General features: G+C 36.9%; 3 protein-coding genes across 8 annotated transcripts; 2 read left to right on the top strand and 1 right to left on the bottom strand.

Annotated features, from left to right (window-relative positions):
• Positions 1-591: 591 nt before the first annotated feature.
• LOC126582586 (calcium-transporting ATPase 9, plasma membrane-type-like) lies at positions 592-10,258 on the top strand. 5 transcript variants are annotated; one of them, XM_050246735.1, is made up of 34 exons: positions 592-757; positions 1,015-1,341; positions 1,834-1,950; positions 2,033-2,072; positions 2,577-2,692; positions 2,777-2,908; positions 3,010-3,099; positions 3,246-3,315; positions 3,424-3,494; positions 3,575-3,658; positions 3,762-3,839; positions 3,918-3,989; positions 4,196-4,279; positions 4,386-4,468; positions 4,556-4,664; positions 4,743-4,798; positions 4,919-4,961; positions 5,131-5,214; positions 5,366-5,503; positions 5,637-5,699; positions 5,787-5,885; positions 6,244-6,354; positions 6,987-7,154; positions 7,381-7,440; positions 7,593-7,757; positions 7,895-8,011; positions 8,151-8,249; positions 8,337-8,474; positions 8,644-8,744; positions 8,868-8,913; positions 9,030-9,164; positions 9,279-9,386; positions 9,463-9,554; positions 9,680-10,258. In XM_050246735.1, exons 2-34 carry the CDS (start codon positions 1,120-1,122, stop codon positions 9,789-9,791), a joined length of 3,303 nt encoding a protein of 1,100 aa, XP_050102692.1. In that variant the 5' UTR covers positions 592-757; positions 1,015-1,119; the 3' UTR covers positions 9,792-10,258. The 5 variants fall into 5 exon arrangements, with proteins under 5 accessions (XP_050102692.1, XP_050102688.1, XP_050102691.1 ...); XM_050246731.1 differs by having other exon boundaries at positions 5,634-5,699; XM_050246734.1 differs by having other exon boundaries at positions 610-757; positions 1,019-1,341; positions 5,634-5,699.
• Positions 10,259-10,318: 60 nt separating this feature from the next.
• Positions 10,319-11,458, bottom strand: LOC126582588 (LOB domain-containing protein 24-like). The gene is made up of 2 exons (XM_050246737.1): positions 11,207-11,458; positions 10,319-10,808 (listed from the first exon to the last, which is right to left on the bottom strand). Exons 1-2 carry the CDS (start codon positions 11,366-11,368, stop codon positions 10,497-10,499), a joined length of 474 nt encoding a protein of 157 aa, XP_050102694.1. The 5' UTR covers positions 11,369-11,458; the 3' UTR covers positions 10,319-10,496.
• Positions 11,459-13,271: 1,813 nt separating this feature from the next.
• On the top strand, positions 13,272-18,949 carry LOC126581971 (ABC transporter E family member 2-like). Of its 2 annotated transcripts, XM_050245919.1 has the most exons (14): positions 13,272-13,586; positions 13,831-13,892; positions 14,060-14,176; positions 14,872-14,957; positions 15,054-15,151; positions 15,233-15,350; positions 15,465-15,554; positions 15,735-16,039; positions 16,160-16,355; positions 16,467-16,652; positions 16,740-17,009; positions 17,932-18,177; positions 18,300-18,434; positions 18,550-18,949. In XM_050245919.1, the coding sequence occupies exons 3-13, from the start codon at positions 14,074-14,076 to the stop codon at positions 18,417-18,419; spliced, it is 1,818 nt and encodes a 605-aa protein (XP_050101876.1). In that variant the 5' UTR covers positions 13,272-13,586; positions 13,831-13,892; positions 14,060-14,073; the 3' UTR covers positions 18,420-18,434; positions 18,550-18,949. The 2 variants fall into 2 exon arrangements, with proteins under 2 accessions (XP_050101876.1, XP_050101875.1); XM_050245918.1 differs by lacking the exon at positions 13,831-13,892.
• The last annotated feature ends 465 nt before the right edge of the window (positions 18,950-19,414 follow it).

Here is a 19,414-nt window from a genome sequence, read left to right as displayed (position 1 = left end):
TACGTCCACGGAGTAGAGGAGTTCTCATTAATTGTGAAGGGTTTACACAAATACATAGGTTCAAGCTCTCATTTTGTGAGTTCTAGTGAATAGTTTAGTACAAAATGACATTAGAGATTATTGTGGGAGAATGATCCCTATTTATAGAAGAGAGTTTCTAGTTTTGTTCTAACATTGACACGTGTCGTGTTGTGATTGGCTTCTGATGTTGACACATGTCGCGCTGTGATTGGCTTCTGATGTCGACACGTGTCGCATTGTGATTGGCCTTCTGGTTGAAGGGAAGCTCTTCTGAGTCCTTGACGGTATAACGTTGACCGGTGCTCAGTAGTTTCGGGATTGGTCAAGTATGGTACAAACAATTCTCATGCTACTAAGGTCATGTCTAGAAAATTCAGTTTTGTCTCTAAAATTAATCGAGTATGAGATAATTTAGTGCAACAAACGTATCCTAAACACAAACATCATTGTTAAATAAATAATGGTGTTCTTCATTGCACGCCAAAAAAGAATTATTGTTGTAATGGATTGTTTTTGAACCGCCCAATATATATATATATAAATAAGCAATAAGTCCTTCTCTTCCTGTCGTGCTCATGCACATCACATGCATTAACAGCACGAAACTTCCTCGAACTTTCCCTTCATACTCATCTCATCTCACAAAAACAAAAAATAAAAAAAATCAGAATTTCTCGTCCTTTCTCTGGTTATCGTTATCCTCCAGCCTACGATGCGAAGAGCGAGTCGTGTACAGGTAAGCTCTCGTTTCCGGTTTATCCTCCTGAATTCGCGGTAAAATTTATATAGCTGTTCGCCGGAAAAATAGAGACAGTAGCATCGCCAGTATGGTAAAAAAACGAAACAGAAAAGAAACGTTGATTCTTTTGGTGTGTGGTTGTTTTTGGCGTGTTGTTAATCAGCTTTAGCTTCTGTGTTTTTTTTTTATTTGGCAATTTTATTTTATTTGTTTGTTTTTGTTTGGTGTTTTTTTTTTAAATTTTGGGAGACTAGCTAGGTAGGTGGGCACCAGAACAGGTTCGGAGCGCTCGAGTTAAAAAGGACGGAGGAGGGGGAGGAGGAGCAAACTCTTTTTTCGTAGCGTACGACGATTGAGAGATGGCTGCGTCACGTGGTTCCTCGTCTTCCACGAACGGGTTGTTGCCAACGTCGTTGTCGGAGCAGAACCAACACGACATGGAGGCAGGGGGAGGAGGGGCGAGGGTGGGACTGGAGACCGAGTTCGACTACGACGCTGCCGCGGCGAACGACATGCCGACGGATCCCTTCGACATTGCCCACACCAAGAATGCGCCTCACGAGACGCTCAGGAGATGGAGGGTACGTGTTATACGCATTCCATTTCATTCACATTACACTGATTGCATTGCAAAAAGCAATGTCATTTTTGTGGATTCAAATCAGTCACGTATTAGCTAATGCCATTGATATTTTATGTATAATATGCAATGCCGTGCTTGCGAGCATTGTTTTTGGTTCGTTGGAAGTGGAAACGAATCGGCATCGAATCGAATCAAATTTTGTTTCAATCCCAGAAAATATTGCCAATGCTATTGATGCAATGTAATGGGGTACATTACACTCGTTACGCATACTTTCATACGCAAAGTTATGTGTTACCAATGTAAAAGATTTGGAAGCTCTTTGGGTTAGCTCAAGCAGTTGGATAGGTTCAAGTTCGATTCCTTTCAATGTAACAAATTATTTGTTTACACGGTTACGGAATGGGATAATCTTTTTTTGGTGGTAATTATTAATTTTTTTTTTTTGTATCATCGTTCTAATTATATTTGCTTATCACTTTCTTGGCAGCAAGCGGCATTAGTGCTAAATGCTTCCAGACGGTTCAGGTACACTATGGACTTGAAAGCGGAAGAAGAAAAAGAAAAAAGGAGGCGGATGATTAGATCCCATGCACAAGTCATACGAGTAATGTTTCAAACAATAATTAACTATTCAGTAATTGGAACTATTTTTGTCTGTTCGACTGATGATTGCTTGTCATATTTAGGCAGCATTGCTTTTCAAATTGGCAGGAGAACGGGAACTTGGTATGTTCACTCTAGCTTCCAGTTATTTATAATTACAGTGCTATTTTTTATGAAGGTTACGTATTTCATCCACAGGTTTTACAGTATTTAGTTTGTCAACGTTTGCTGTGTTAGACTCATGGACATTTTTGGGCTTATTTCATTGAAACTGAAGCTTTTGCATTTTTTGGTCAGTCAATACAGTACTCAAACTCGTTGTATACTGGTCCGCTGTCTAAATGATGTTGATCACTTACCTTATTTCTGTACTCTCTTTAGTTTTGCCCGTGCTAGACTCACATTCGGTTTAGGTTTTAAGGTAGGGCTACCGTGAAGGGGAAGCATTATTGCATGTTGTGTTCTGTCAGGCTCGATATTCTTTGGATCCATTACTTTAGTGTTATATTGTTGGACAGTTCAGATTTTCTTTCAACATAATTAATTCTAGCTTTACTTTCACTCTTGTCGGAAGATTCCATTCAAGTTGCTTATTTGCATGATTTGCTTTTGTCCCGGATGATATAGGGATAGGCACAACAGTTGCGCCCCCAACTCCCAGTGGTGATTACGGAATTGCACTAGACCAACTTGTTACATTGACCAGGGAGAACAATATTACTGCTTTACAGCAATATGGAGGGGTAAGTTAACTGCAACTGTATTTTTCCTTGTTTTCGTAATGTTCTGTTTGCTCTACTTACATAATGCAATCATCATTTCACTAGATTAAAGGCATATCAGCGTTGCTAAAATCGAACGTGGAGAAGGGAATTCGTGGAGATGAAACGGATGTAGTAAAACGAAAGGAAGTGTTTGGATCAAATACATATCCTCGGAAAAAAGGGCGGAGTTTCTGGGTATATTATCTAATTACAAGGTGTTACATTTTGTTATTTTCTGGTTTTATTCAGGAACATGTTGCAATAACTGAAATTCATTCCTACGCTTTGTCCTGCAGAGGTTCCTTTGGGAAGCTTGGCAAGACTTAACTCTTATAATCTTGATCATCGCAGCAGTGGTGTCATTGGCACTCGGATTAAAAACTGAGGTATTCTCGACCATTTGCATCCTCTATTCTCGTATTTAACCTGTAACTGAATGGTGCTCGTTTGTCTAATTATCTGGGCGTACTTTGTATTTCTATGTTTTTTTTAAACAGTTTTGTCTACCTTTTTTCTTTTGATATCCTCATAGGGTTTGGAGGAAGGATGGTATGACGGAGCAAGCATTTTCTTTGCTGTGTTTCTTGTTATAGTTGTCACAGGTATTGGAATTGATATTTGTAATTGTGATTTGATCTTGTTTCTGTTAGACTCATCTTGGAAGCACGAGACTAATTTTTTCCTTTTCTTTAAATTTGTTTGTTTTCCAGCTGTTAGTGATTATCGGCAATCTCTTCAGTTCCAAAATCTAAACGCGGAAAAACAAAATATACAATTGGAGGTGTGCACTCTGCCATCTTTGGAATATTAACATTTACTCTTTGGATGCTGAATTGACTATATATTTGAAAATTTCTATAGGTCATGAGAGGCGGTAGATCAGTAACGATTTCAATATTTGATATTGTGGTTGGTGATGTTGTACCTCTCAGAATAGGTGATCAAGTGAGTGTACTTAATGTTTTATTTGTTCTAATTGGAAATTAATTTTACAATTCGTAACCAAATTATTTTGTTCTTACTTGGTTGTTGTTCTTGTTGTACTTAGGTCCCTGCTGATGGAATCGTAATCACCGGTCATTCACTTGCTATTGATGAATCTAGCATGACTGGAGAAAGCAAGATTGTGAGTGCTTATACAGTACCCTGCACTAATTCAATTATGATCGTTACCGATATGATTCTTAAGCGCCATGTCTTTCAGGTTCACAAGGATCAGAAAGCACCTTTCTTAATGTCAGGTTGCAAAGTGGCTGATGGAGTGGGTACTATGCTGGTAAAGTAATTTCAATTAGTTTATTGTGATGCACTTTTCATAACTCGACTGAAACAACCAAACGTTTCATGTCTATTTGTTTTGATGCTGGAATTATCCCTACAATGCTTTGTTCCTGGTCTCCTTTTTTCTTCTTAAAGTAATACGTGACTGTCAGTACCAGTACCAGTACCACCAGGTGGCTTCACCTTTTCGGCTATCTGTAGGTAACTGGTGTTGGAATCAATACTGAATGGGGATTATTGATGGCGAGCATCTCAGAGGATACTGGTGAAGAAACTCCTTTGCAGGTTTTTGCATTTTTCCACAAGTATAGTTGTTTGATCTATAGGAAATCCATTTTTTTATTTATTATTTACAGCTCAAGATATATTATCTTCCGGTGATCTGTGATAGGTGCGGTTGAATGGAGTTGCAACTTTTATAGGCATAGTTGGGCTTTCAGTGGCTGCTTTGGTGCTAGCCGTCCTTTGGGGCAGGTAACATTGTGATCATTGAATAATTATACTATATATTACATAAATTGTTTATCATCTTATCAGCCTCACTTTTATTTAATGTTTTAGATACTTTACCGGAAATACAAAAGATCTAGAGGGAAACGTACAGTTTAAAGCTGGTCAGACTAGCATTAGCAAAACTTTTGATGGAGCAGTGAAAATTTTCACCATTGCTGTAAGTGAAGCTTCTGGATGCATTTCGGTTTAAGGATTATATGTTGGCCTTTCTTTGACAAACTATAGAACCATGCAGGTCACCATTGTGGTTGTTGCAGTGCCTGAAGGGCTACCTTTGGCCGTTACCTTGACGTAAGTAGCATCCACCACTTTTGCTTCAGGTTGCAATTACAATGGATCTAAGTCTAGTATTACCAATATAGTTCTCATTTGTGTTATCAACTTTGCATCTGGTCTTCAATTCTGTGACAGGCTAGCATACTCAATGAAGAAAATGATGGCAGATAAGGCATTGGTAAGTGTCTTTGCTCTTTTTAATTAAAAGTTTTTCGGTTTCTTAAATGTAAATGCTTTCACTGGTCGAACATCATTCTGTTTTCATTTTTTGTGATAGTTTTGCGTCTACTAGGAAATGGATTTTTAAAAATCTTGTGAAACTAGTTTCTTACGGTAAAGATGTGCAGGTGCGTAGACTGTCAGCGTGTGAAACTATGGGCTCAGCAACAACAATTTGCAGTGATAAAACTGGGACATTGACTTTAAATCAGGTGTGTTCTATGCTCAAACTGAATTTATTTCCATCAATTTGTGGACGCACGGTACTGGTCAACATGTGAAACCTCAGTATCATGTAGTTGTTTCGATATGAAAAATATATTGGTAACATAGAAATACTGACAAAAATATATGATGATGCAGATGACTGTGGTTGAGGCATATGTTGGGAGAAAAAAGATAAATCCGCCAGATGATACCTCACAGTTGCATCCGCTGGTTTCCACTCTCCTAAGTGAGGGCGTTGCGCACAATACCACTGGCAACGTGTTTGAGCCAACGGTAATATTTCTCTTTAGTTGTCACAGCATCATTAAGGGAGGAATGACATTGTTTTCCTTAGCTGTTGAGCTTTGATGGTATTCTCAATTTTAAATGTTAGTATTTAAACACAAAACATCAATTTATTTAGCAGGGTGGTGAAGTCGAGATTTCTGGATCTCCTACGGAAAAGGCTATACTTTCATGGGCATTCAAGGTTCATTTAAATGTGCTTTAGCATACTCTGGTACTCTTGTTTTCCAATACTTGAAGATTTTCTAAGTTATCATATTCTGCATCGCAGTTGGGGATGAAGTTTGATGTTATCAGATTGGAGTCTACAGTCCTTCATGTTTTCCCTTTCAACTCGGAGAAAAAGCGAGGTGGTGTTGCACTAAAACAGGTACTTGATTAGTTAAAGGTGTAAATTTTCAATTTCGGAATCACAAGATTAAGACCCAGTGGGATCTGCATAGTAAGATGCCTTTAGTCCATCTAGAAAGCCTCACGTGGTGCATAACTTTATATATGAGCTTGAAGTAAATCGACTATATCCAGTGGAAGGTGATAACCCGCTGCATTTTTCATCTGGAAATTATTACTGTATTTTTTAATGCAAGATTAATATACTTACATAGTGAGACATACATGATAACACCTCCATAGAGCTACTTCAATCTTTTCTGTGCTCAGCTTCTCTTTTGTTGCCTGATTAATCGCGTGATAATGTTATTTCTTCACTTTCTTTCTTTTCATGACAGGCTGACTCTAAAGTTCATATACATTGGAAAGGAGCAGCGGAGATAGTTTTAGCCTCGTGCACAGAATATCTTGACTCAGATGGTTGCTCGCAGAATATTGAAGATGACAAGGTTGGGAACACGAGCCATAAAAACATAATCAGAAAATCTTAACATATAAAAAAAACACATATTCTGAAAGATTTTGAGAAAATAAAATCTAGGAACAAGCAGAATTTTACTTAATTTAAATGAACATACTCCAGGAAGTTATGTATGAGAGTAAGCGCTATATCTGGCACTTCTGCTCTTGGTAACGATGAGAATTGATACGCACAAAACTCTTAGGGTCCATTTGGATGGAAGATCCGGAATAAGGGTATTGGATTGCATGTAAATTGCTTAGTTGTGCTTTGAAAAATGTTGCTCGTATGTTCAGAAAATCCACATGTTACCCCCTTGGGCGTAGAAATGAACACCCGTCAAGAAAATTTGCATGTGGGTTTTCACGAAAAAGAAAAGAGGGGGCAATCGTTATTTCGTATATCCTCGTTTTCTTGAAGGGAGCTGTTATTGGCACTCCAAAAAGATCATCATGCACTCCAAATTTACAAAAACACAAGGAAAAAAATTGTACAGTGAGGATTGCAGGACAGCATTATGCCAATAACTACACCTTTTCTCTTAGAAAAATGAGAAATATTTTTGTCTCTTGAAATTATCCTGTGAAATTTGGTTATGATATCTTGTTATATCCTTTGCAGGAGTTTTTCAAGATGGCTATTGATGACATGGCAGAACGCAGTTTGCGGTGCGTTGCCATTGCATACAGACCATATGAACAGGACAAAGTTCCTACTGATGAAGAGCAATTAAGTCAATGGGCTTTACCAGAAGATAACCTTGTCCTGCTTGCTATTGTTGGTATAAAGGTGCGTCCAAGAACAAGTCTCATGATACTGAATTATTTTTCTTGCCATTTAATTTCTCATCCGCACACACATGGACAAAATAAATTCCCAACTATTCCAGTTATTTATTTAGAGCAACCGTTGCGTATCTGTTTGATGGCCTACGGCATCGACAGTACCATTTTCTTAGGCCTTGCTTTTAATATAAAGTATTTTCTTCCTAGCTAATATGTATGTTGGTGATTAGGATCCTTGTCGTCCTGGTGTCAAAGATGCAGTGCAACTATGCACTGAAGCTGGTGTTAAGGTAACTTTCCTCATTGATATTATAACATCTTGATTTATGCTACACTTCTGCAAACATAATGATGTATACTTATCTACATGATAAAACATTTTATATTATGGTTCTCAAGTCTGGAAAATGACCTGATGAATCTCGTTTTTGTGAACCTGTAGGTACGCATGGTCACTGGAGACAATCTTCAAACAGCAAAAGCCATCGCGTTAGAGTGTGGAATACTACTTTCACTCGAAGATGCAACTGAGCCTACTATCATCGAAGGAAAAACATTCCGTGAATTGTCTGAAAAGGAAAGGGAACAAACCGCCAAGAAAATAACAGTATGGTTCCTACATTATGGAAAATTTTATAACTTTAAATCTTCAGTCTGTTTCTCTTGCTAATTCTGTTATTTCTAGATTGCATGTCTCTGATTGTACCTAATGGTAATGAACCTTTTTATTACGGTGTTGCATAGGTAATGGGCAGATCTTCCCCTAATGACAAGTTGTTGCTTGTGCAAGCATTACGTAAGGGGGGTGAAGTTGTTGCAGTAACAGGAGATGGCACTAATGATGCTCCAGCACTTCATGAGGTTTGTCATCTTTGTGAATTTAATAAGTTCATGTGGTTGGCGATTTCATGTCTTTTTAGTTTTAAACTTCCCGATAACCAGTCTTTTTAGCAAAATTCCTTGTTATAGTTGATCAGATCTTACCATTTTTGTATTTTAGGCAGATATTGGTCTTTCTATGGGCATTCAAGGAACTGAAGTTGCAAAAGAAAGTTCGGATATCGTTATCTTGGATGACAATTTTGCCTCTGTTGTAAAGGTCAGTAAGTCTACTTAATGTAAAGCAATGATGAGGTTAGGGTGGTGATTTTTGTCTATTCTGAATGTCTCTCTGTACATTATGTAGGTTGTTCGCTGGGGACGTTCTGTGTATGCAAATATTCAGAAATTTATCCAATTTCAACTTACTGTTAATGTTGCCGCTCTTGTAATTAATGTTGTGGCTGCAATCTCTTCTGGTAGTGTTCCGTTAAATGCAGTACAGGTCTCTCTCTCTCTCTCTCTCTCTCTCTCTCTCTCTCTCTCTCTCCCCCACAATCTGGAATATGAAGCCAGAACAAAAATGAGTGAAAGAGTTTTACAGCACATTTCTTTTCTGTCATCTTCATTCGTACATTGTGGTTGTAATAATTTATTTCATGTTCTTCGTACAGCTTCTGTGGGTTAACTTGATCATGGATACTCTAGGAGCACTTGCATTGGCTACTGAACCACCTACAGACAACCTTATGCAGAGAACACCAGTTGGCCGGAGGTATAAGATAGTGCCAGCAATTACATACTCTTAACAATCTGAATTTGATACTATTCAAAGTTAAATTTTGTTGTATTCTAGATTCCGTCTGAGTGAAGTAATAATCTGATATTTGTTTCTTAGGGCACCTCTTATAACGAACATCATGTGGAGGAACCTACTCGTTCAGGTACCTCCTCTCTTTTGGATTATCGTTTTGCACTTTTACAAACATCGCAGTTGAAGCATCATATATTAACATTGTATGAATCTGTTCTCTAATTTCATCGCTTTTACTTGGCACAGGCTATGTATCAAGTTACCGTCCTCCTTGTCCTCAACTTTAAGGGAAATCGCATTCTTGGTCTGCAGAAGGATGTCCAAAAGCATGCCATTGGTGTGAAGAATACTCTCATATTCAATGCATTCGTCTTTTGCCAAGTAAGTATAGGACTTAAAAATAGTTATGTGGTATTACGATTAGGAGTTGCGTTTCAATTGTTTAGTTAAGCTGGATTTATTATTTGTTCTAACACCTATCTTGACTTTTGACAGATTTTCAATGAGTTCAATGCTCGAAAACCTGAAGAAATAAATGTGTTCATCGGAGTGACCAAAAACTACCTCTTCATGGGAATAATAGGAATTACATTGGTACTTCAGGTGAGAGGCCACTGCATTTATATTCTGGTTTCGGGTTCTTCCTGTATACAATTACCGAGTTTAACTCCAATTTCAGATAATCATCGTTATGTTTCTCGGAAAATTTACAAAAACAGTGAGACTATCATGGCAGCAATGGCTCATATGCTTGGGAATTGCCATTGTCAGGTAAGTTAACTTGAACAATGCTTATGTTTTTCTAACTGGCTAAAGTTTGGCTAACGTTTAATAAAACATGCCAGTTATTTTTGTTTCGAAATCTTAGTAACTTAACTGCCTTTATTTTCCGATAGTTGGCCTCTTGCTGTTATTGGAAAACTAATTCCGGTCCCAAAGACTCCGTTTTCCCAGTACTTCAGTCGGCCTATTCAGCGGTACAGAAATTCTCGTAATCGTAATACCTAATGCTCATCTCCCTAGTTATGTTCTGTACATGTACATGCTATCAAACCTTCAATTTTCAGAACATCTTTGGAAGATCACGCTAGTCATCCGAGTTTCTTCTTACTATGAGAAATAAATAAGGAAATTGAGGATTCTCGTTCTCAAAACTCAGCTCTATTGATCTGTCAAACTAGGAGGATATGCATTTGGCCACAGACGGATTAAATCCTTCTCCGTGGGTATGCCCTTTTCGGTTTTTCCCCCTCGTTTCTCAGGGCACACGAGAATAGCGATCTATCATTCTTTTTTCGCCTGAAAATATTCCGGCATAAAAGGATGGTTATAGTATGGCATCTCCTTCCTTACCACTATTTTCTATAGCTTTTGTGTAAGAGTTTGCTCGTCACAGATTTGTATATCCAATTAGTAAATTGCTGTGTAATTTATTAGCAAAGTGTAAATAGAAAGCTGTTACTGTTTTGGAGTAATTTTTTTTCGAATTTTCACTTCAAAATCTTGCTCTTTGGAAATTGCTTTTGCACTCAGAAGAAACAAATTTTATCAATCATTGGACTAAACAAAATAAGCTCATCTGTTTGTTCTGACAAAAACGATATTCTATGCTATTCTAATCCCTAGGGAGAAGAATTTGAACTTGAATGCATGTAGTCGGCACACTGCCCTCGCTAACTGGCATAGCTCACGTCTGCAAAGATTTGCACATCTTTATGTGTGAAAGTAAGAGTCATTTGCTAAAGTTTGCACGTCCCAGCCAACCCCCGAATATTCACTGATCTGCATGTCTTGCTGGTAACTTGCACCATGAACAACATTTTGCTGCTGCTGGTGCAGTTGCTGTTGTGCAATGTAGGATGCTATTTGACCGTTTGTCTTGAGTATCTCGGATTGAGCCTCCAATATATAGTGTTGCAATTGAGAAATAATTCTAACACATCCATAAACTGGATCCTCAACGCGTAACGATGCCTCGTAAAACATGGAGTCTGCTGCTGCTTCTCTTAAATGGACTGGAAGTTGCTGCATTTACAATACAATTAGACGATTATTTATGATTATAGACAAATTCGGTACACTCGCATATCCGAAAAATAAGAACAAGGATTTCAATTATTTCTATATTTTCGACAAAACTTTGGAGTTAAGGTAGTGAGGAAAATACATGTATATGTTTCTCGTATACATGTTTAGAAAGGTCTCAAGTTCGAATTTCCCTTATTCCACCAATAAAAAAAAACGGTTTTATGCAACTGGCAATAAGAAAGTCTTCCTCCGTGGATGAACATGCATGAGTGTAGCGGCATTGGCTAGAGCAGATGTTCTTTCCTCATGCATCCAAGTTCAAATCCCAACCTCGCCGCAGTTTAGGACAAATGCTACTTAATTAATGATGAGCAATATCTTAATTAATTGTTTACCTCTAACATTTTGGTAATGTTGCCGGCACCAAAGATCTTATGAACACAAGCAAATCTCTCTGGATTAGAGGAGGGAAAATAGGGGGCCAAAACACAATCTTGAGGGCATCTTCTTCTCAAAAATCTGCAAGCTGCACATCTCGTTGGATTATTGGAAATCATATTTAGATATTACCACAGATTCTTTACAATCTAACCAAAAGATTTTGCTTCTCAAAATTTCGAGGAAATCACATATTTCTGAGTGATTTTGTTTCCAATATATATTAGGTGTTCATAGATCCGTTTGAATATTTCGAATTCAATCACGAATGCTTAGGGTGGTAAATTTGTCTAATATTGGAAAAAATATAACGGCTACTTTCTTTTGTCAAACTTTCAAAAATTTAAGGATGGATTTGATTGAAGGCAAGGGAAGGAGAAATTTTTAATTGTGACGGGAACACTGGTACATCACATGTTTTAATAGAAGTGGTGAAAAATTTTATTTTTTAAGTTATTAACTTTTTAGCACACATATCTCATTATTTGTATAGTGATACGTAGTGTACCATTTAGTGTACCAGTCACATTGAAAAATCTCTCCAAGGGAAGGCATAATATTCATTATTTTTTTAAGATTTCCATATGAATTGTTAGGGTGTTAGGGTTTTACCATTTATTTTTCACTCAAAGTCTACATTATTTCAATTATTTCTATTAACTTTAATATCTGTTTTAAAAGAAAATCTCAAAGCTTTTAAGTTGTGGCATTGACTCCTATAAAAAGTCCCACAAACCTAAGCTATTGTGCGTTTTTATACAAGCGATTTTGGAGAAGGAGAATCAACACAGTAATTCAAATGCAGGGTTAAACAAACTTAACTATTAGTATTACAACTCCACTGTGTATTCGATTATCCTCTCCTTGAGCCTTTAGCAAATTAAGATGCAAACCCAATGGACATACAATAGAGAGAAACTTGGGTAGGTAGTCTGACTAGCTAAATAGTCAGGTAGAACAGGTCTAAGTCGTATAATCCCTCAATATACAAAGTATCATTGCAAATGGCGTAACCGCCCTATCAAATTTTGCCTTTAATTATTCCTTATTATTCATAGTTTCTGCAAGTAAATAATTTAATAACGAAACAAAATTCCAATCAATTTGAAAATTAATTTTGTAATGAATAAAAATGTAAAATGACAACGTTAATGATGATCATCCTAGAAGATTATTCTTGTACTAAACTAATTTTTGGCACAACGTTTTATAATATTGACATGAGAATTGACATATTAAACTCAGCAGAGAGCTCATGAAAAGTCTTTTTTGTTTTATTTTATTTTTATTTAACAAACATATTATCTACACTTGGAAGGAGGGGGTGGCTAAGCTCATGAAAAGTCTTTTTTGTTTTATTTTTTTATTTAACAAACATATTATCTACACTTGGAATGAGGGGGTGGTTTAGTTTCACAATGGATTAGCAATAATGTGGTTCAAATTCGCTTTCGACGAGGAATCGAATCTAAGACCTCTCACTTACAAGTGAAAAAGAATATCATTAAACCGTAGTACTAAGGGCTGGTTTGGTATTGTTGTGCTTTGAAAAAAAAAAGTTGTTTCTGCTGTGCTGTGAGAATAAGCAGTTGTGAAATAAAGCAGCAAAGTGTTTGGTAAACTTTTTTGTAAAAGTGCTTTTGAAAAAAAAAAAGTATTATAGTGTTAGGTAAACTTTTATGTAAAACAAATGTAAAAAACGCCGGTTTTTCAAAGCTGAGTTTTGCAGCTTCTTGTTTTTGGCTTTTTTTCACCCAAAACTGTGAAAAAAAACCTGAAGTTGAATGTTTACCAAACACAAAAACAGCTCTTAACTTTTTTTGATACCAGCTTTTTTCAGAATCACCTCAGTATCCAACCAAGCTTAAGTAGCTGAATTGTCTCATTTTAAAATAATCCCTTAGCAGTTAGCATTGCGCTCTACAATGAATGTAAATAAAAGTAAGGCATGACCATATGGTATGATTTTGAGATGACAGTTGGTGATATGAGTGCGTTAGGGTTACAATTGAGAATTTAATGAACTGAGGGTATTAATCGGAAAGGCAAAAGTTCTGGGCGTGTGAGGAGAACACAGAGGCCCTTCCCTCCCTTGTCTAACTATCGCGCAATTTCCACACCTGCCCCTCCCTACTCTTTAACGGTCACTCACCCTCTATCCCCTCTCTCTCCTTCTTAGCTTCCATTTTTCAGTCTCAGCCTCCACCGCCACCTCAGTTTGATACCCTTCGTTGTTCTCCGTAACTGTTCAGTGTATTTTCTACTCCTTCTCTGCTTGCAGCCGCTAGCGGATCCGACTCAAGTTTCTCCTCCATTTTCTCATCTATTGTCAAACAGGTATTTCTTTAGCTTGCGATTAAGATTTGAGCAAAAGAATCTGCTTTTGAGCTTAAAAGAGTCATCTTTTGATTGTAATATTTGGGTTTTTTTTGGGGTTTTTTTTTTTTTTTTTTTAATATGAAAAGGAGGGGACGTGATTGTGAATTTGTGAATATAGGGGATTTTGGTGAAATTAGGGATTGGGTTTTTAGTAATGTTGAAATTCATGCTGTTGGGGATTATTATTTTTTTATTCCTGTAGACATATTCAGGCGAATGGTTTGAGCTGTTGGGTTGCTTCTCAGCTTTGGGTGCGGATAATAGGTTGGATTGGATTGCAAAATTATCAAACTAGCCAGCTTGCTCTGGATTTAGTTTTGCCCAAATTTAAATATTTTTCTGCCCATCAACACCAGTAGTTTGATTCTTGCTCAGTCTGTGCATTTGATCCTTTGCTTAATTTGATCTGTTGAATTACTGTGGATGAACAGAAGAAGATTAGGAGATGACAGACCGTTTGACCCGTATAGCTATAGTGAGCTCGGACAGATGCAAACCCAAGAAGTGCCGCCAGGAATGCAAGAGGAGCTGTCCTGTTGTCATCACTGGTACGTTACAGTAACCCCTTCTTACTTATATAATTTCCATTAGTGTTATGTAATAATATGCATATACATGTCTGTCGCTCTTCATAAAAGAAATAAGTATCAGGACTCATTAGATTACTCAGATAATGGTTTGTTTTGTTTTGTTGAAAACAAAAGTGAATTGTGATCTTGCTATTATATTTCTATATGGTTTCTGTGATGCACGGTTCTTGATAACTTGGATTTGTCAGCTGTTATTTTTATCATGCGAATTGGTATTTATCTTGAAACGTATTATTTGTGTTCAAATGGTCGTGGAAGCTACTTGTGATGGGAGAATGACTTGATGATTATGTTAAGTAAATAAAAGGAGATAAAGGTAATGGAATGCCTCCTGCAAGGAGAAACACTTAGAAATTTAATTATGCTCAAAGCTTGCCATAGAAAGAGATTATTGGTTTATAAAATCAAGGAAAGCTTCTATTGAAGGTTACTAAAAATACAGGCATGAGCTCTTGCATATAATGAGGTGGCTTCATATGGATTTAATGTTTCTGTTGGCGAGTTCCTGTTATGCATTATCATAGCAACTGTGTTTGCTTTTTTTGTGAATGAGCTGCTTTTTTATTATCTTTGTCTTTATGTGGTCTTAATATATTTATGTTGTTTTCCTATAGTGCTACAAACATACACACTACTAATCAGTCTATATGCAGGTAAACTATGTGTCGAGGTTACCCCTGCATCCAAGATTGCTTTCATCTCAGAAGAATTGTGCATTGGATGTGGTATTTGTGTTAAGGTATGTAAGAAGTGCTGTTATTGTCATTTGCCTGTTTATCTGCAAGAGTTGTGTTTTAAAGGCATTAATTGGACTCTATACCATCTGATGATGCAGAAATGCCCATTTGAAGCAATCCAAATCATTAACTTGCCAAAGGATTTAGACAAAGATACAACCCATCGCTATGGGCCTAACACTTTCAAGCTACACAGGTTAGCTCCTCACGACATTACCGGGAAGTGATCGCTTTTGCATTTATGTGGTTTGGGATAACATAAATTTTGCAATTTCAGGTTACCAGTCCCAAGGCCAGGTCAAGTTCTTGGTTTGGTTGGAACGAACGGCATTGGGAAGTCAACTGCCCTCAAAGTTTTGGGTGGAAAGTTGAAACCAAATTTAGGTCGTTTCAAAGTAAAACTCCTTACAGAAATTCCCCTTCTTTGACAAGTTTATTATGTTTCAAATATGTTTGGTGCATTCTTCGATTATCTTATCTTGATGGTTTTTTATTTTTTATTTTTGCAGAATCCTCCAGATTGGCAGGAAATCTTGACCTACTTTCGAGGATCTGAGTTGCAGAATTTTTTTACCCGTATCCTGGAAGATAATTTGAAGGTACCATTTGATTTTGATGCCCATAATCTTTCGTACTAAAAGTTTAGCATTTAAATGAATATAATTTTGTGTGTTCTATCGTGGGTATATTTTGGCCATCTTTTGTTGTCTCTAATCATTATATTGTCTTATGTTATATTTGTTCTTGCTTATTTGCATAATATTCTTTTTACTTAACAGGCCATTATAAAGCCTCAATATGTTGATCACATTCCAAAAGCAGTTCAAGGGAATGTTGGGGAGGTGCTCAGTCAGAAAGATGAGAGGGATATGAAGGAAAAATTATGTGCTGACCTTGAGCTGAACCAGGTTATAGAGCGTAAGGTAGGGGATTTATCTGGTGGGGAGCTTCAAAGATTCGCCATTGCTGTCGTTGCCATACAGCATGCAGAGATATATATGTTTGACGAACCTTCAAGTTATCTTGATGTCAAACAAAGGCTTAAAGCTGCCCAAGTTGTCCGATCTTTACTCAGGCCTAATAGGTTTAATTTTATATTTTCTCTTATTTTCTCAAAATTGAATTGCATGGTTTGTTTGGATTCCATTTATTGATTGTCTTACTGCATATTTAGCTAATAGTCATATTTTCTTATATTTTCCAGCTATGTAATTGTTGTGGAGCATGATCTTAGTGTCTTGGATTACTTATCAGACTTCATTTGCTGTTTATATGGGAAACCGGGTGCATATGGAGTTGTAACTCTTCCTTTCTCAGTTAGAGAAGGAATCAACATCTTCTTGGCTGGATTTGTTCCTACAGAAAATCTTAGGTTCCGGGATGAATCTCTGACCTTCAAGGCAAGATTATAAATTTTATCCATGAAATGCTCTTTTGACTTGTAACTGGGAAAAAAGAAAGACTCCCTTGACTTATTATTGCTTTGTGATTTACTTTGTTGTCTTTACCAGGTTGCTGAGACTCCACAGGAAAGTGCTGAGGAAATCGAGACATATGCACGATATAAATACCCATCAATGACTAAAACTCAGGGAAACTTCAGGCTTCGTGCGGTTGAAGGTGAATTTACTGATTCTCAGATTATTGTAATGCTGGGAGAGAATGGAACAGGGAAGACAACATTCATCCGTATGCTGGTATTCTTTATTTTTCATCTTCTTTTTCTTCAGTCATAGTTACTTTGCAGCTTCAGATGTTGAGTTAGCATATTGCCCAATTTTCAGGCTGGTCTATTGAAACCTGATTCTGTAGAAGATTCTGATGTGGAGATACCTGAATTCAATGTTTCTTACAAGCCCCAGAAAATCAGTCCAAAGTTTCCATCCACTGTCAGAGCCTTGTTACATTCAAAAATTCGTGATTCATATACTCATCCCCAATTCATGTCAGATGTGATGAAGCCTCTTCTTATTGAACAATTAATGGATCAAGAAGTTCTGAATCTCTCTGGTGGAGAGTTGCAGAGGGTTGCATTATGCCTATGCCTCGGGAAGGTAAATTATTGTTATTCTTGACATAAATCATTGAATTAGTAAAAGTAATGTTGTTGTTCTGCTGGGTTGCTTATATGACGTTGATGCGGAAAGCTTTTTTATATGTCTTGGTTATGAATTTGAGAAGCCTGAATATTCTCTGTAAGCATTGATTGTTTTCATAGATTCTTGTTTTTCAACAGATGGTTTGGTAGTTTAGTTGAAATACTTGGTGAAAGGTCACAAGGTTCAACTGGCTATATATTTCTTTTCATTTCCTGCTTCTGAAAATTAGAAGTTGTGTTTACTTTTTCCGTATTATCAGTCTTGTGAGTATAGAGTAAGAAGGGAGAGATAGGGTTCCCATGTGATTAATAAAATGGGCCTTTGTGTTGTCGTAATGAATCCTTTTCAACACTTTATGTTTCCCTTCTATTTGTTGCCTTGGATGCATCTGAGCAGGCGGGAATTGTCTATCTGAGTTTGGAAGTTGGGATGAGGGTAAAAAAACAAATGATATTATGATGTCTAACCTACGGGGAGGTGGGAGTGCCAGGGGCCTTGCAAATTTTTGGAAAAAAGGAAGGGATACAGGAATCAGGATTGTGTTGTAGTCTGTTAAGTGTGGTCCCTGCCATTTTGTTTTAGATTTTCCGTCCTTGAACACGTTTGGCATATATCATGACCATCTGTCATTCCTATGCTTGTGCTCTAAAACCTTGAAATAATTTTTTTGTTCTCTTGCCAAATATTTGTTTATCCTTTGCCTTCAATTTGACATTGTAAATCTAGTGATTAGTTCACAATAACAGATTCACTCTTTTTTTTATTGTTTCACTGGGAAGGCTGAGTTATAGTTTTTTGTTGTTCTAACCGGTGAAAATGCTTGCAAATCAGCTATCACGGACACATTCTAATCTACGTCTCTATTTACTTAATGCAGCCTGCAGATATATATCTTATAGATGAACCGAGTGCGTATCTTGATTCTGAGCAGCGTATTGTTGCATCCAAAGTCATAAAGAGGTTCATCCTACATGCTAAGAAAACGGCATTCATCGTTGAACATGACTTTATCATGGCTACCTACTTGGCAGATAGAGTTATTGTCTATGAGGGGCAGGCATCAATTGATTGTACTGCAAATGCTCCGCAGTCATTGTTGACGGGGATGAATCTCTTCTTATCTGTAAGTGTTGCAACTTTTTTGTTTCACTCTGTTGTTTTGGCCTCCAACTATATTAGTGTGTGATGATAAGAATTTAATTTTGCTCTCTTCATTGATTTTTTCAAAATGATGCATGCGTGCAGCATCTTGATATCACATTTAGGCGTGACCCGACTAACTATCGCCCAAGAATCAACAAATTGGAGTCGACGAAGGATAGGGAACAAAAAGCTGCTGGGTCCTATTATTACCTGGATGATTGATTAATCCATATGATGGTATGTTACTCTGCTTCATTCTCTTTTATTTGGGTACAAATATTACTATGCTTCATTCATTACTCTGTTGATTTCATGTTTCTTCGCCATCTTGATAATTTCGCTGGTGTTTCAGATCGACTTTGCGTTTTTGGCCGAATATGGAGAGGGTGTTAGTATGATTTTATTATGGAATCTCGGCGAAGTCACAGCGTGCTGACATTTGATCGGAGGTCCATTGTCTGTTGAAGAGGGTGATGTTTGTTTCCAGGCCTTTAGATATTGTTGCTACTCGAGTCAAATATGCACATATAATGTGCTTGCAGTTATTCAGTTTTTGGTCTCAGAGTCTCAAAAATCAAATGGATGTTCTTTTTTGGGATGCTTAATATCAGTCTAGTACGTTTTAATTTTCACCAAATGACATTGTAGTTGGACATGGCTCTTACTTCAAGTGCTTTTGGAGGATTAATTTGTATTTTTACCAAGGCTTGGTAAACATTTTTTCTAAAAGCGAATTTAGTCATTTAAAAGTACTTCTCAAACGAGTTTTATATTTAATTTTGGTTATATAATCAGGGCCCTTATCCAAAGGGTTCTCATTTTTTGGAACCGGATTCTCTTCCTTCCAATTTTTTCTCTAACGTATACTATTTGAATACTTACAATTAAGCAACATCAACATCTTGTGTTGACTTTTTTATAAAGAGAAAGAGAAAGGAGAGAGAGGAGGGGACTAGAGGGGAGAGAATCTTATTCTTTTTTCTTTTTTTTTTGGTAAAAATAGAGATTAGTTGTGGTTCATATTATGTAACGAACTACAACGATTCCAATCTATTTATTATGATGAAATTTCAATGTTTCTTAAAATATAATGTTTTTCATTACTAACGGAAATGACCTAGTAACAAGAGTCCTTTTTTGACGACAACTAAAGCTAAATTATATTTCAACCCTAATATCAAATTAAGGTTGGGGCATTGCTAACCATATTGTTGCAT

This window comes from Malus sylvestris, chromosome 9, assembly GCF_916048215.2.
Source record: "Malus sylvestris chromosome 9, drMalSylv7.2, whole genome shotgun sequence".
NCBI classification, from domain to species: domain Eukaryota; kingdom Viridiplantae; phylum Streptophyta; class Magnoliopsida; order Rosales; family Rosaceae; genus Malus; species Malus sylvestris.
Note: the sequence above shows the minus strand (reverse complement) of the source record. Positions and strands in the feature narration are given on the sequence as shown.